At 38.9% G+C, this 15,593-nt stretch overlaps 1 protein-coding gene across 1 annotated transcript; it reads right to left on the bottom strand.

Annotated features, from left to right (window-relative positions):
• Positions 1 to 1,212: 1,212 nt before the first annotated feature.
• On the bottom strand, positions 1,213 to 14,808 carry LOC124712306 (trypsin-7-like). The gene is made up of 3 exons (XM_047242598.1): positions 14,635 to 14,808; positions 4,028 to 4,209; positions 1,213 to 1,588 (listed from the first exon to the last, which is right to left on the bottom strand). The coding sequence occupies exons 1-3, from the start codon at positions 14,806 to 14,808 to the stop codon at positions 1,213 to 1,215; spliced, it is 732 nt and encodes a 243-aa protein (XP_047098554.1).
• Between the last annotated feature and the right edge of the window lie 785 nt (positions 14,809 to 15,593).

The raw sequence follows: 15,593 nt of genomic DNA, 5'->3' as shown, positions 1-15,593 counted from the left end.
ACGACTGGAAGACCATGCCCTGGTCAGATGTGTCCCACTTTGTTTTGGCAAGAGCTGATGATAGGATTCGATAGTGGCGCTGACTCCACAAAACAACGGGCCCAAGTTGTCATGTTAAGCCCCATAGTGCTTAGAGCCATTTGAACTGTGCAACCTGGTCGTTGCTCCATAGCGGTGTGGACTCTGTTTACAAGGAATGAACTGGGTCCCCGGTTATGTTCAGCTACGTGGAGTGTATCTGCAGCCATTGGAAGTTTTATGGATGACAATACGTCGGGTAACGTGGCCACAACTATTCGCAGTTTATTTGAAGAACATTCTAGAAAATTCGAGAGAATGATTTGTCCACCCATATCGCCCAACATTAATCCAGCAGAACATTTAGGGGCATAATTGAGAAGTCAGTTCATGCACTAAATTACGGACGGCTATAGTGGCAGCAGAGGATTCCAAACGACTAGTTCGAACGAGTTGCTGTCCCACGCAGGGCAAAAGGAGGTCCGACACGATATGAGGAGTTTCCTATGACTTCTATCACCTCAGTGTAAGCGTGTTTAAGCGTTTGTGTGTGTGTGTGTGTGTGTGTGTGTGTGTGTGTGTGTGTGTGTGTGCGTGAGTGTGTTTGTACGTATGAGAAATATTTCTGGATATATATGCGAACCTCGAAGCACTTCCTTCATTGTCACTGACACTGGAAATAATATCAAAGAGGTATGCACGCAGCCAGGTAAAAGGTAGAGCTTTTTGGACAGATCGGAAATTCAGAAATTAAGAATGTTTGTCAAAGCTTCTAAATTTTACCTTGTCTAGTGTTTTTGGTGCAATCAGAGGCTAACAAATAACAAGCTTTAATTGCAGCTGAATTTGACATGATCGTTCTCATTTTCATCTTATATAATCATATGTAACATATGACACTCGCTTATAAGTTGTATTGTTGATTTTGGATGAACTGATCCAGAAAGGCTTTGCTGGACGATGTCGTCAACTAAATGCAATCGATGCGGATTCTTTATAATCTTTAAATTATTCACGATTACTAACGCGATGCAATGTTAAAAGCTCTAAATGGAAGTCATTAATTTGCATTTCAGTAAGGAATGAACTAACGTCAGTAGTACAGTTTATTTTTATTTTATATTACATAGTCATCCATTAAACAAAAATATTTTATGGAGCAAGAAAGGCAGGTCAGCTGAGGGCCTGCTGAAATTAGATACCAACTGCAGAGCGAATCCAGGAGCGCAGGTTGAAAACGTTGGCGTAGACTCCGGGCGTAGACTCGCAGGTCCTCGATCCCCAGGAGACGATGCCCACCTGGGTGTTTCCGCTGACCAGGGGGCCGCCAGAGTCTCCGTTGCAGACGCTGTGGCCGGCCTGACCAGCGCACACCATGCGGTCGGTCACAGTGTTAGTTTTGGCGAAGATGTTTCTGCAGGCGTTGCGGTCCACGATGCTGATGTCGACCTTCTGAAGGTTGGCGGCTGCAGGTCCCCCCGTCCTGGTGTCTCCCCAGCCGGTCACAGTCACCGCCAGACCACCTGCCGGGTCGTAGCCGTCAGAGGGTAGGACCACCGCCTGAGCGTTGCTGCCGAGAAGCGAACCGGATACTTGCCAAACACACACAGACCTCACTAGACTCCTACTGCGGAGGCAGTGTGGACACGAGATTGGGACTAAGGTTGGGATTTTACTAGAAACTTTCCCGGAGTGCCAGTCCACAGCCTATACACTGCTGCGCGCAGGACTACAATATTCTCAGAGGAAACGATTCTGTGACGTCACCTAACAGGCCGGTCCGCTGCGTGCAGTCATCTGTTCGCTACAGGCCGGTGGTAGCTCTGACAACAGTTGCGCAACAATGGTGCATGAGCGTCGATTAGGGGCAGTGCCTTGCTGAGAGGTGAGGTGGCATTTTTAGGAGAGTTTACGTTGACACCGACTTACGAATTCGTATATTTCATTTTTTCCTTATTGTAGAAGATCCGTGAGAGAGCCATGCGTGGTTTGGAAAGGAAATAGTCAACGTCAAGAAACCGGAAAGGGAAAGACTAACTCATAAGTAATGAATAGGCATCCATACAGATGATACAAATCTCGAATATTTCGTTCATAAGGTATTTAGTCCATTACTGAAAAGCGTGAATCTTCTTTGTTACGTGCTATGGATTGTACTTTACGCCCTTGGCAAGTGGTCAGGTGGCAGCTGACAGTTTACCTCTCCGTCCGTGTGAGTGTAATACAGATGATGACGAGAAACGCTTTCAGAGTGTGCTCGTCTGGTTACTAATAAATATGTGTGCGATAGCATTATCGTATTATATAACTACTTAAGATGAGACTGCCTGACATTACTTCAAACATTTCACGCCATTGGAGCGACGTACGCCAGAATATCTGCAAATGCTGTGTACCCCATTCCAAAATATTTCCAAGCATACAGCAGAAAGTGCTAATATCCCAAAGATATAATAGTGCTTTAGTTAACTGAGTGTACAACAAGAGGTGAATGATCAGGAACAACAGATGTGGACACGTTGCGTAAAGACTTACTATTATGTGCACGCACTGTTACGTATTTTGTTGACTGAAACATCACCTCCCGTGTCTTGTTTAAGACCGTGATTCGAAACAAGTTTACTCGTAAAACGAGAGAGATAACATTCGAAAAGAATTGTTGAGTCAATCTGTCCCTCTTCGTATCTGCGAAAGTGGTTTAAAAGGCATGTCTATTTTCAGATTAGGTTTCGAGCATTATCGATGTACTATATGATTATTCAAGACGTTGTTTCAACCACATACCATCCTAAAACCAATGCTATAAAATGTGGTGCAAAATTTCATTAATGGTTCACAATTGCATGCTCTTTTCACTGAACGACAGACCTATCACTTACGTAAAGGGAAGTGGCCCTTCCGTAGCTAGAACAGTGAATAATCCTCCGATACTCCCTGGACTACGCGGGTAACTATGTCAGAATCGGCACAGGGGTGGTACTCGGTTATTTTTTACAAAACCTGTCTGAATAGCGAGAAATAGGTAGAATTGAAGTAATTCATATTCCACTGACGAGCAAATTAATTTTGGCATTTGTGATGTTCTGTTACCCACACAGTGGCTTCTACTAAAACATGGGGCTTTTGCAGCGCTTCAAGCAGCATTGCTTTATTAGCAATAGTGCCTTCTTATTGGAAACGTACGTCCTAAATTTTCCGATTTTTTGGAAGAACGACAGAACAATATTGATTGTATAAGCATTCGGCTCTGCTTCCATACGTCATTTTAGTGTCACTGATTTAGTACTAAAAAAATACGATCAGTTTTTCACATGAGCAAAGTCGAATTTCTTCTTCTCGGTCATAGTAACTTAACTATCAAAGAAGAAAAGTTAAAAACCATTGCTGTAACTATTTTTCCTCTTTAAGTTCCGTTTCCCGTTGTTTGTACTTGAGAAAAGGTTGTGGATTACCACAAAAGACTCTTGTGTATATTCGATTTTTCTAAGTTATTTATCGTATTACTTTTAATTTATTGGAAAGAAAAGGTCAATATTACTGTCGCTTATCTGAAACATACACTATTTGTTGCCAATTCTGCAAGTGGCAAAACGTTAAAGGTGTATTGTACCGCATACCAGCGAAAGGCAAAGGTCCCGAGTTCGAGTCTCGGTCGGGCACACAGTTTTAATCTGCCAGGAAGTTTCATATCAGCGCACACTCCGCTGCAGAGTGAAAATCTCATTCTGGAAACATCCCCCAGGCTGTGGCTAAGCCATGTCTCCGCAGTATCCTTTCTTTCAGGAGTGCTAGTTCTGCAAGGTTCGCAGGAGAACTTCTGTAAAGTTTGGAAGGTAGGAGACGAGATACTGGCAGAAGTAAAGCTGTGAGGACCGGGCGTGAGTCGTGCTTCGGTAGCTCAGATGGTAGAGCACTTGCCCACGAAAGGCAAAGGTCCCGAGTTCGAGTCTCGGTCGGGCACACAGTTTTAATCTACCAGGAAGTTTCATATCAGCGCACACTCCACTGCAGAGTGAAAATCTCATTCTGGAAGCCAGAAGACGCCTGCAGGACGGAGCCTCCGCTCTCTCGGATTGAGCTGCCGACCCGGAAACTCATCCATGAGAGACTGAGGCCGTCCTCGCAGTGGGCCGCCGTCAGGACCCAGCTGGAGCCGATGATGGACGCTCCACAGTTGTGCGAACCCAACTTCTGGAAGGACACCTGCTACGGGTAGTCGGCGATGTCCGCGTTGGTCCCCCCAATGATGCGGCCTGAAACCTTCCTTCCCAGAAAGGCCTGGGAGGGCAGTGCCAGGGCAGAACCCAGCAGGCACACCAGGAAGAGAGCGAGGCGCTGCATCGTGATGGTCTGTGACTGCCCAGAGGTCCATCCCAGTACCTTATATACTATTTGATGAGCACATACACAGCACAAAATAAGTTTCGTCATCTCACTAGAGCTAAATCTCTGACCCTGAAAATTTGAGAGTCAAGGTACTTCACTTAGTGAGATAAGCCAAATCTTAGGTACACGATACAGGGCAAACTTAATTTCGACACAGACCATGAGGAATTACTTTTTGTATATGATGAAAGCGTCTCTTTCACAATGGAGATGTAGAATAAGTCCTCAGAAACTTATGTGCTTACCGAGAATGTTAGACAGTGTCTGTCTGTTTAGAGCTTGTTCATCTCTCATAGACAGTTTGCTGTGGATGATGTACATGAATGATGCCCACTGTTTATAAACAGAAATACATTTATCCATGGTACGTGCATAGCTCACCCTGGCGCTAGACCCGTTGTGTTGTGTGTTATAAATTGTTTTATATTATCCCGCATCTTCACCAAGTAACACTGTAACGTGGGAACTATGGCGAATATAACACAATTAATTGGATGAAAAGTAGATCTCATCAGAATGTTGAGGGTACATACATATCTTGTTTTTTAAAAAAATGCAATGTGGCATCATACAAATAAGGGAACTCAAACACGGCAGTAGTAACGGGTACGCTAATATTGAAATTTGTTTCCTGTTACTAGTCTGGTCGAATACAGTATGTCACAGTGTAAAACGCTGTGTAGTCATTTGGCACTGTTGATGATAACACCTTTGACAGAAGGGACGCTAAGCTTTACAACAACTATTCTCAACCTCTGCCTCCTTTCAGTGTTCGTCGGTTATGCAACAGCAAGAACAATAATGATGTCAGAGTTATTTGTGCAAGTACAGAACGTAGTAGTAAAATCCTAGCCAAAAGAAAGGCAGTACGTTTTGAGCTATCACGTAATATGGGAGAGTGTCACAGAAATGATACAGGATTTGCGCTAGACATCATTAATAGAAAGGCGTTTTTCGTTGCGACGGAATCTTCTCACGAAATTCCAATCACCAACTTACTCCTCTGAATGTGAAAATATTTTGTTGACACCGACCTACATAAGAAGTAACGATCACCACTCTAAAATAGGGGAAATCAGAGCTAGTACGGAGAGATATACGTGTACATTCTTTTCAGGCGCCATACGAGATTGGAATAATAGAGAATTGGGAAGATGGTTGATGAACCCTTTGCCAGGCACTTAAATGTAATTTACAAAGTATCCATGTAGATGTAGTAGATGTAGAATAACAGAACAGCAAGTTACAGTTCATTAATTCAATGAAAACTAAGGACTACCACAAATACGTCGCAGAAATGGGCGAGCCTCAAGTGTGAGGGATGTTCTTGAGGCAGAATCTGTTCCTTAGTGACGTCAGAGAATCAGCAAACAGCAGTACAGAACGCTTACTGCTAAACATATTCCTCTACAGCTCTTGTGTGAAAGTAATGAGGCTGATTTAAGGCAGAAAATTACTATTTCATAAGGAGGAGCACCCCATCTGAGAGTTTAACCCCCTATGTGTCGTTCACCTTGAATGAGGACATAATGTATCCAATGTCTTGATCAATAAAACTGCGGGAATTCAGCTGCAACCAAATTCTGTCTATTGATAGTCCGCCCCTTCACTCAGTTCACAGACGTTCCACTGCTATGCAGTGGTTTCAGTTCCCGTCCGGATCGGAGATATTCTCCACTCGGGAACTGGGTGTTGTGTTGTGTTCATCACCATTCCACCATTTCCAAAACACAAATCGGCCAGTGTGACAGGTTGGAGACCAAACTTCTCCAGGTGGAGACTCCCGGCATGAATAACATATGATCATTCATTTCTGCCTTCTGCTAATATTTCGACGGTAAATCATTCCGCTAACTTCGGAGCAAGCCGTGACGATTGACAGTAAAGTATTCTCGTCCACTTGCTATGCCGTTAGGGCGAGCTAGTTATGAGTACCTTCACGTAAGATAGTAGAGAAATAAGTACACACGACAGGCCGAGATACACTGAAAAGCCAAAGAAAATGGTACATCTGCCAGTTATCCTGTAGTGCCACCGCGAACAGTCGGAAGTGCCGCAGCACGACGTGGCGTGGACTCGATTAATGTCTGAAGTACTGCTGGAGGGAACTGACACCATGATCCTGCAGGGCTATCCATAAATCCGTAAGAGTACGCAGGGGCGGAGACCTCTTCTGGACAGCACGTTGGAAGACATCACAGATATTCTCAATAATATTCAAGTCTGGTGCGTTTTGTGGCCAGTGGAAATGTTTAAACTCAAGAATGTTCCTGGAGCCACTCTGTAGTGATTCTGGACCTGTGGGGTGTCGCACTGTCCTGCTGGAATTGTCCAAGTGTGTCGGAATGCACAATGGACGTGAATGGATGCAGGTTACGAAACAATATGCATACCAGTTTAAAAAACTAAGTTGGCCTTCATATCTCTGACGCGACCCTACCTAGCAACAAAAAACCATGCTCATATTATAGTCCTCGCTGTTCCATACCACATTTATCCCACAAACTTTTCAGCTACTACAAAACTTTCGGAGTTATTCTAGGTGGCCATAATTAGTGACTCACCCTGTATAACTAGGGCCAACATTTACCTCGAACTAAGGCAGTTGATGGCTTCATTGATGTAGTCAAGCCTTATGTCAACTACTGCATACTCTTCATATGTATTGTAATAATCAAGTAATCTTGCCTACATAATCACTGGAGGATACCTTTTCAGACTCTAATATATAGCGAATATAATGTGTACTAGATAAATATTTTGTTAATGTACGACATACACTATCAGTTTATGTTCCGGTGCTTTGCTTAAACGGTTGATGTAACAAGCAAAACGTGTCAGTAAATATTGCGCCACCGCCGTACATAATGCTGTCGACTATCCATAGATACAGTTCTCAGCATCTTTGGCTACACCAAAGCAACTGTGCCCTGTGTTATGTTATGGCTACGTTCTGTGTGTGTTATCAATGGACATGATTTAGCGCACTGATGGATTCTATCTGTGCTACACAGGCACATGAAAGCGATGTGTGCCTCTATATATGTACTGGCTCTTTAACCAAAATTGATGTGAAGCACGAGGCCTGTGATAGTTAAGTAACTTTTTCAGTGATGCGTATTTGTGCACGAGGTCTTTCACGTAAACAGACAATGTATAAACCAATGTTACCACGTTTGCTTATGTATTTCAGGTGATTCAGAATGCGCGGTGGTTGAAAGTAGCTCCTAGCACGGTCAATAAATAGATTACAGTCTGCTTAGGCCATGTTTTCGTTACTAATGCATGTAAATGATAAGAAGGTTTTTGAAGGTATTTTTCTCGAATGTAGAAGTGAAACCGGGACGTCTAACAACCCTACCACAACAAAGGTCAAAATTTTAATAACGATTGTCGTGTTGCTCACGCTGCTAAATACTGCATTATCGGGCAACAACAGTATATTATGTGACAGATGTCATTAGAGCACAGTTAATAGTCATTTCATGTAATAATGAAGAAAACTAGGCACTCATCTTTTTGTGTTTCCGACGCTGGTCTCTTCGTAAAATCATGGCTCAATCGTTGAAAATCTAGGTGGTTATGATTCCAAGCTCTGATTCAAAGAGGCCTAGGTTTTATTCTGCTATATTCAAAAGTTTTGTAGATGCGCTTCACAAATCATTCTTGAAGATTACACTTTTGCAGGACAATGGTGATGCAAAAAAAGCAATCAGCACTCCAAATTTAAGTTACACTTCCTTTCAATTGCAATATCACGTAAACACAAAACATCACTTCACAATACAAAACATACTTGAAAAAATCTTCATCACAGTCACTATTAAAGTTCACATTTTGTAAGTGGACTACGTTATGAGTCTTTCCAACATGACGTCCACACTTGACTTTCTCAAGGTCCGACTCTCTAACAACTCAACAACTAACTAATAATCGCTTACGCGCCCAAAAATCAGAGTTACAAGTACATCAAAGACCATAGTGGCAAAAGAAAGAATACACATAAGAATAATATCATTGCAATATAAACATATCGATGTATCACAAATGAAATGAAATCTGAATGTTGTCTCAGAAATATGTTAAGTAATTAACAGAAACATAGTAGAATATCACTGGTGCTGTAATGGTTATATCATTCAAGTACCATTACAACCCCCCCCCCCCCTCACACACACACACAATTCCATGCACAAGCTGCATGGGATTGGGTGTCCCAAACAGCAAGATAATAAGGTAGTAAGTTACAGTAATCATTATGTAGATTAATAATTGAAACAGTACATAGAGATTATTGATCCTCGTGGTATAATATTAAAGAAATGAAATGTAATAGATTAAGAATTGCTTTAGCCATATCTTTTCAAACTTGCAAAAATTACTAAATATTACAACAGTCCTCCCTTCACTCTCTTTACAACAGTACACATAAATATCAAAATGTAATCTGTTAATCTGTAACATATTGTATGTAAAGAAAAACTCATATAAGTTTTGGATCTTAGTCAAAACTATGTACATGAGCACAGAATATGTCTCCTGGCAATATAATAAGAAAAGTATAAAAAAAATTTTTTTTAAACAAGAGTCCAATTGTTATTTTCAGTCCATCATTTATATATAGCTCACTGTCCATTTCACCACTATAGTTCCTGATCTCCTAGTTAAGTTTTTCCTCTGATAAGAGGTCCATAGCTATTCCCTTTGCATAGTTCCTTTTAGCTGGTGGGTTATTTACCTGAAATTATTACATAGGCTTTATTCTTCAGTTCAGTAAAAGTTCCTATACAAATATTCCGTGTTATATTGTGTCACCAAGAATGATCTAACACTAGTAGAATGACATGAAAGTAACAATATTAAAGATTATAATAGTCTAAAAGTTATTCATATTCAGTAAAATTCTACATATTACAACACATAGTAAATTTCTCATTTTCTAACATTAATTTTAAAAAAATCTTGTTTGTGACATGTCATTAGCAAGCTTTTTATCATCCATAGCCCTTCAACATTCTGATGTGAAAGTGATGGGAATTTTTACTCTACTATAATATGGTATGATAGTGTATAAATAAATCTGGAAATTAATTTGAAAGTTATTCAACCAGATAGAGTTTACTACATTAACATGGAAATTTGTGACAAAGAAAAGTATTACCAGAGAGCATTTAAGAAAACAATTGCTTTTTGATCTGTATTGAAGAGCATGAGGACATGGTACAATTATAGACACTGCAACAAGGGAGGAGCGATACCTCAAAATCTGTGGATGGGAAAGAAATATAGAAATAGGTACTACTGGAGAGTTCAGCCTAGCCCCCTCTCATCAGCAGAAGAAGAAAAATAGAATAGAATCAGTGACAGGCAGTAGGATAAGAAATAAAAGGGGAGGGCTCAAAAAATATAACTGCGAGCAGAATATCAACAGCCGCCCACCAATATAAAATACAACGCAGACATGGCAGAATGGACGACTGTGATAATCCCCCTGCAGTAGCTTAAGAAACCCATCACTGATATATATTGTCTATCCCAATATTTCCCCCTCCCCCCCCAATACAGATCCAACCTGACTTTAGCATAAAAAAACCTACAATTTGACATGTGCAAATGAAGAAAAGTGCTCAGTGCTCCACTGACATTTACAAAGACAGAAGAAATATTATCGAAATGACAAAGGTAGAGGTTGGATTTTACAACAAGCGTCCTCTTAATTTCATCAACATAATATGCAAAATATCAAAAGGTATCACACTAATCCTAAACATGTGATATAAAAAGACAAAATTAAGAAAAATGACAATTGTCAGTATCTATGTGTTGCCTCCATAGGCAGACAGAATGGTTCACCAATAATACAAAAAAGAATGAATTAATTCCACAGTGTGGAAAGCCCTCCATTTCGTAAATCTCAACTGTCAAGTGGGCAAATAAGCAGGCATAGCCTGTTCATAATATTCCAGTTTCAGTCTTTTCCAACATATAGGCTCAGAAAATATAAAAACAGCAACAAAATGTTTTCAGCATAAATGACATCAGCACATGAAGAAAATAGTAGTAAGCACAAAATATGAATGTCAAAATGTTCACCAAAATGTCTAGTAACTAACAAGAGTAAACTACAACCACAATAGCACATGTCCTAGCACACAAAGAAAATAAAATGCAGAAGCAACCATCAAAATATTTTCTTACATCTAGCCATATATTCAATGAATAGAATGTATATTACATGTCATTAAAATAGAAATTACATTAAGTAAGCTTTAGTACCATATATAGTTTCCATATCACATGGTAGGAAACAAACTTCATAAACAATATAAAACGTGAACAATTTTCCTTGTATTCCAGGTTATTGAGATTTAAAAATTTCATTCTAGGTATCAGACTTATAAGGTTTCAATTCAGTTACATTTCTCAAACCAAATAATTTCCTAGATTTAGGATAGATCAATCTGTAAGCATTTGGGTGAGCATTTTCTTTCACCTCAAATGGTCCTATATAAATGTCAAAAAATTTCTTTAGTTCTGAAGTCATAATTTTAGATTTTTCTTTCATTTTAACAAAAACCAAATCACCAATATTAAAGTGTGAAAACCTGCCTTTTGCATCGTATCTTTTCTTTCTGTAATCTGCTTGTTTTTTCATGGTGTCTTTTACAATTTGCTCTCTCTCCTGAGGTGACAAAATTTGACAAACTGGAAAGTCTATGTGTTCAGTAATAAAGCTAGTGGGACTTTTGTTAAACATAATTTCGAATGGTGAAAAGCCAGTAGGTGTATGTTCAAACTGTTCATTATATCTTCGAATTCATTTACATATTGAATCCAGTTTACATGGATCTTACTACTATATGTTCTTCCAACCTCCCTATCTCTCACATGTACCTCTCTGCTGGATTACTGGACGGGTGATAAACTGAAATCAAAATATCTTTTATGCTCGAATTTTCAACAAAATCTCTCCATACTTTTGGTGTAAATTGTAAGCCATTGTCTGACAAGATTGCTTGTGGAGTACCTACCTTATGGAAATAATCACTGGTTAATTTAGATGTAATCTGTTTACTTGTGGCTTTCCTTAATGGATACAATTTGATGAATTTTGAGAATATGTCAACAATCACAAAGATAAAACTGTAACCTCCTTTTGACTTGAGAAGCGGTCCATAAATGTCACAAGCTGTTAGTTCTAAATTTTTGCTGTGCAAAATATTTTGCATCATCCCTCTGCATGTTTGATTACTTACCTTTACTCTTTGGCATAGGTCACAGGCTGCTAATTGTTTCTTCACTCTTCTGGCAATATTATAAAAATAGACGTTTTCCTAAATCTTTTGTATGCATTTGGCAGAACCACAATGTCCAAAGCTCTCATGTATAAACTTAACTAATGTGTCTATGTGCTGCTCAGGCCAACATAATTTCCAGTCATCCAGATCAGGTCTTAATCTTCTGAACAGTATCCCTTTATGTACCTCATAATAATCATCTACCTTTTGCTTCACTCCCAAATAACTTTTTACCAATTTCCAATTTTCATCATGATTTTGGTGTCTCCTAATGTCATTACAAATTTTAACAATTTCTCCTTCCTCTTTTATCCCTTTCAAATACATAATTTTGAAATTTGTGTCATCAATGCCTGTTTCATTATCAAAATTTAGCCCAATAGGTGACCTAGAAAGTGCATCAGCAATAACATTTTCCTTCCTCTTAATATATTTAATTTCATTATCAAATTGTTGTAAAAATAATGCCACTCCTGTAAGGAACTTAGTGCTTTGTGAACAGAGTAAACAATCACTTTGTGTCCAAGAAGATGATTTTTAAATTTGTTGAAAGCCCAATGTATAGCCAAAAGTTCTTTTTCAGTCACAGTGTAAGTCTTTCCATACTTTTGTAATACTCTACTAGCAAATGCAATGGAATGGTGTTCAATATGATCTCTTACTACTTTTTCCTGAAATAAGTCATCAAACAGAAGGGTAAGGACACGTCAGGCCTATATAGAATTCTGCTCTGTGAAAGTTGTTTCTTTATCTCATCAAATACTTTTTGACAGTCAGATGACCAGTCCCAGACAGTATTTTTCTTTAATAGATTACATAAACAAGAAGCATTCATAGCTTGCGTACAGACATACTTTCTGTAAAATCCAGCAAGACCAAAAAAAAGTTTTAATTGTTTTTTATTTTTAGGACCAGGAAAATTCTCTATAGCTTAAATTTTTTCTCTGTCAGGTTCAATCCCCTTTTCCGAAATAATGTGTCCCAAAAATTCTTAATTCACTTACTCCAAATTTACATTTTTCTAACTTTGAGGTCATACCCCCTTCCCTTAATTTTTTACACACCTGTGTTAGCAATTCCAAACGTTCTTCCCATGTTTTTCCAGAAATCAAAACATCATCTGTATTTACTGTACGTTTAGGCAGTAGTTCATCCCCCAAAACAGGATCTAACGCTCTAATAAACTCACCAACAGAAACAGTTAGTCCAAATGGTACAGCAAAATAATGATAACTTTTTCCCCCATACAAAAATGTAGTGTATTTTCTAGAACTTATTTCTAAAGAAATTTGGTGAAAGCCTGAAGTTAAGTCAAAGCTGCTCATGAATTTCACACATTCAAATTTATGTAACAGTTCATCTATGTTTACCAAGCGAGGTGGCGCAGTGGTTAGACACTGGACTCGCATTCGGGAGGACGATGGTTCAATCCCGCGTCCGGCCATCCTGATTTAGGTTTTCCGTGATTTCCCTAAATCATTCCAGGCAAATGTCAGGATGGTTCCTCTGAAAGGGCACGGCCGACTTCCTTCCCTAATCCGATGAGACCGATGACCACGCTGTCTGGTCTCCTTCCCCAAACAACCAACCAATCATCTACGTTTTCTGGATGATCATTTTCTCTTTTCAAAAATTTTTTAAGGTGCCTAGAGTCAAGTACAAGTCTAACACCACCTCCACGTTTGGAAACCACCACCAAAGGATTATTATAATCACTGTTACTTCTTTCAATTATACCCCATGCTTCCATTTTTTGTATCTCACTCTGTACTTCTTTTCTTTTTGCAAAAGGAATACTATAAGGCTTGAGGAAAAAAGGTTCATGATTTTTAAGGTGTAAAGTGCACTGATAATTCCTGACTCTTCCAGGTTTCTCATTGAAAACATCTGGAAATTCCCACAATAAATTTTTCAACTGTCTCCTTTGATCACTGTCCAAATTAATTGCTTCCTCTACTTTGCTTTTAACTAGGTTTTCATAATTTTGACCAGAAAAATTTAGCTCAGGCTTGTTATCACAACAGTACAAATTCTCTTCATAGTCTATGATTTTCCTGACATGTTTGCAACCTTCTCCACAGTGCATAATAAACAGTTGTGTACATACAATACTGTTGCTTTTGGGTTCACACACAATTAAGTTCATCTCACTCCAGCTAAATGCAGCACTTACCTTTAACACCCAGTCCATGCCAAACAATATGTTCTCTTCTAAACTTGGAATAACAAGACAACCCTGATCAAATTTTACTTCTTCTATTTCAAATGATAAAAATACTTGACTTTTGATGACTTTACTGCGTTTGCCTGTAGCTCCTCTTATCTTTACTCCCATCACAGGGACCTCAACAAAATCAACACTGTCCGTAATTTTATTTCTGATTTTTTCTGAAATAGCTGAAATAGGACTCCCTGTATCAATGAGACATTTACCCTCCCAACTGTTTACTTTAGCTTTAATGTATGGACACCCTTATTCACATTCTTCTACTTTTTCTTTTAATGATTCATGTAACAGGTCATTTTCAATTTCTCTAAAATTACCATCATTATTTTCCTCATCAGTTTATAACAGCTTCACACACACATTGGCACTTTCATTAACATCACCTATGGATACAACAGGTTGAGCATACAACAGATACTCATTACATTTTACACTTTGCCACCAGTGAGGATATAACCCTCTACCAATTTTAGCTAAATAGTTCCACAACTCTTCCCTATCTGTTTTGTAATTGCAACTGTTCCACAATATTTTTAAAAATTTTTCACCTTTTCCTTCAGAACTTATATGTGGGTTTAAATACTTCATACTATTAACTGGCATAACATTACATTCCTCTGCTACATTAAATTGGTTACACTGACTTACCTTTAACTGTTCTTCAAATGCATGAGTGTCCTCTACCTCATTACTAACCACACTTACCTCAGCACTAACCACATTTACCTCATCATAATGCTCACAGTTACCAACTTCATCATCACATGGCTTCACTATTTCACTTGAAATAATCTCGACGAATACCTGATACTCATCCACAGCATTAATCTCACCATTAGTTACCTCCATAAAACTCTCAACAACATCATTAGCTTCCATAATTTCATCAAAATCAAAACTTTCCTAATCATGCATCTTATCCACTGTCACATTAAGTTCCACCTCTCTCTCTTCATATAACTTTTCATTTTCATTAACTAACTTATAAAATCAGAGATGAAATGTTTGTCATATACTTCAAATTACATAGATTATCATTCTACCAATCATAAAATTCTGGCACAATTGCAATATCCTCATCTGACTTGTTCACAGAAGTAGTTACCTTACTGTTGTCAACATTATTATTTTCTGTTAATGTATCCCAAAATTTCTGATCAAAATTTAAAGTATTAATTTGGTGTTCAATATGAATGTCTGTTATTTGTGGTGTGTATTTGTTTTGTCTTCCACTGGTTTTATTATAATAATAAGTTACATTTGTCCTTCTTCCTCTATCTGTAAATTCCCAGTTGTTATCGTAGGTCCTATTGTCATTAAACTTAATCGCCCCAAAACTGTAGATCCTCATTGAAGCAGTCCAGAGTTTTCCTGCCTGTTTTCTCTTTTTGATTTCCAATTTTGTTCCCCCCTGTTTCTGTCATCCCACCTGTTTCTATTTCCAAAATTTCTATCCCTGTCTCTGTCATTACCATTATGATCCCTATTGTTTCCCCTGTGTAGTTCATATCTATTGTCTCTGTAGTCTCATCTCTCCATACCTGTATGAATACCCCCCCCCCCCCTGTTGGTGTTCACCATTGTTAAAATTTGCATATTCCCTCTTTCTAATGCCCTATCCAGTTTATCCACATATTTTAAAAATTCTTCCACAGAGTCATCAG

Source organism: Schistocerca piceifrons, chromosome 8 (assembly GCF_021461385.2).
Source record: "Schistocerca piceifrons isolate TAMUIC-IGC-003096 chromosome 8, iqSchPice1.1, whole genome shotgun sequence".
Lineage (NCBI taxonomy): Eukaryota > Metazoa > Arthropoda > Insecta > Orthoptera > Acrididae > Schistocerca > Schistocerca piceifrons.
The sequence above is the reverse complement of the archived record's forward strand: the minus strand, read 5'-3'. Positions and strand labels throughout refer to the sequence as shown.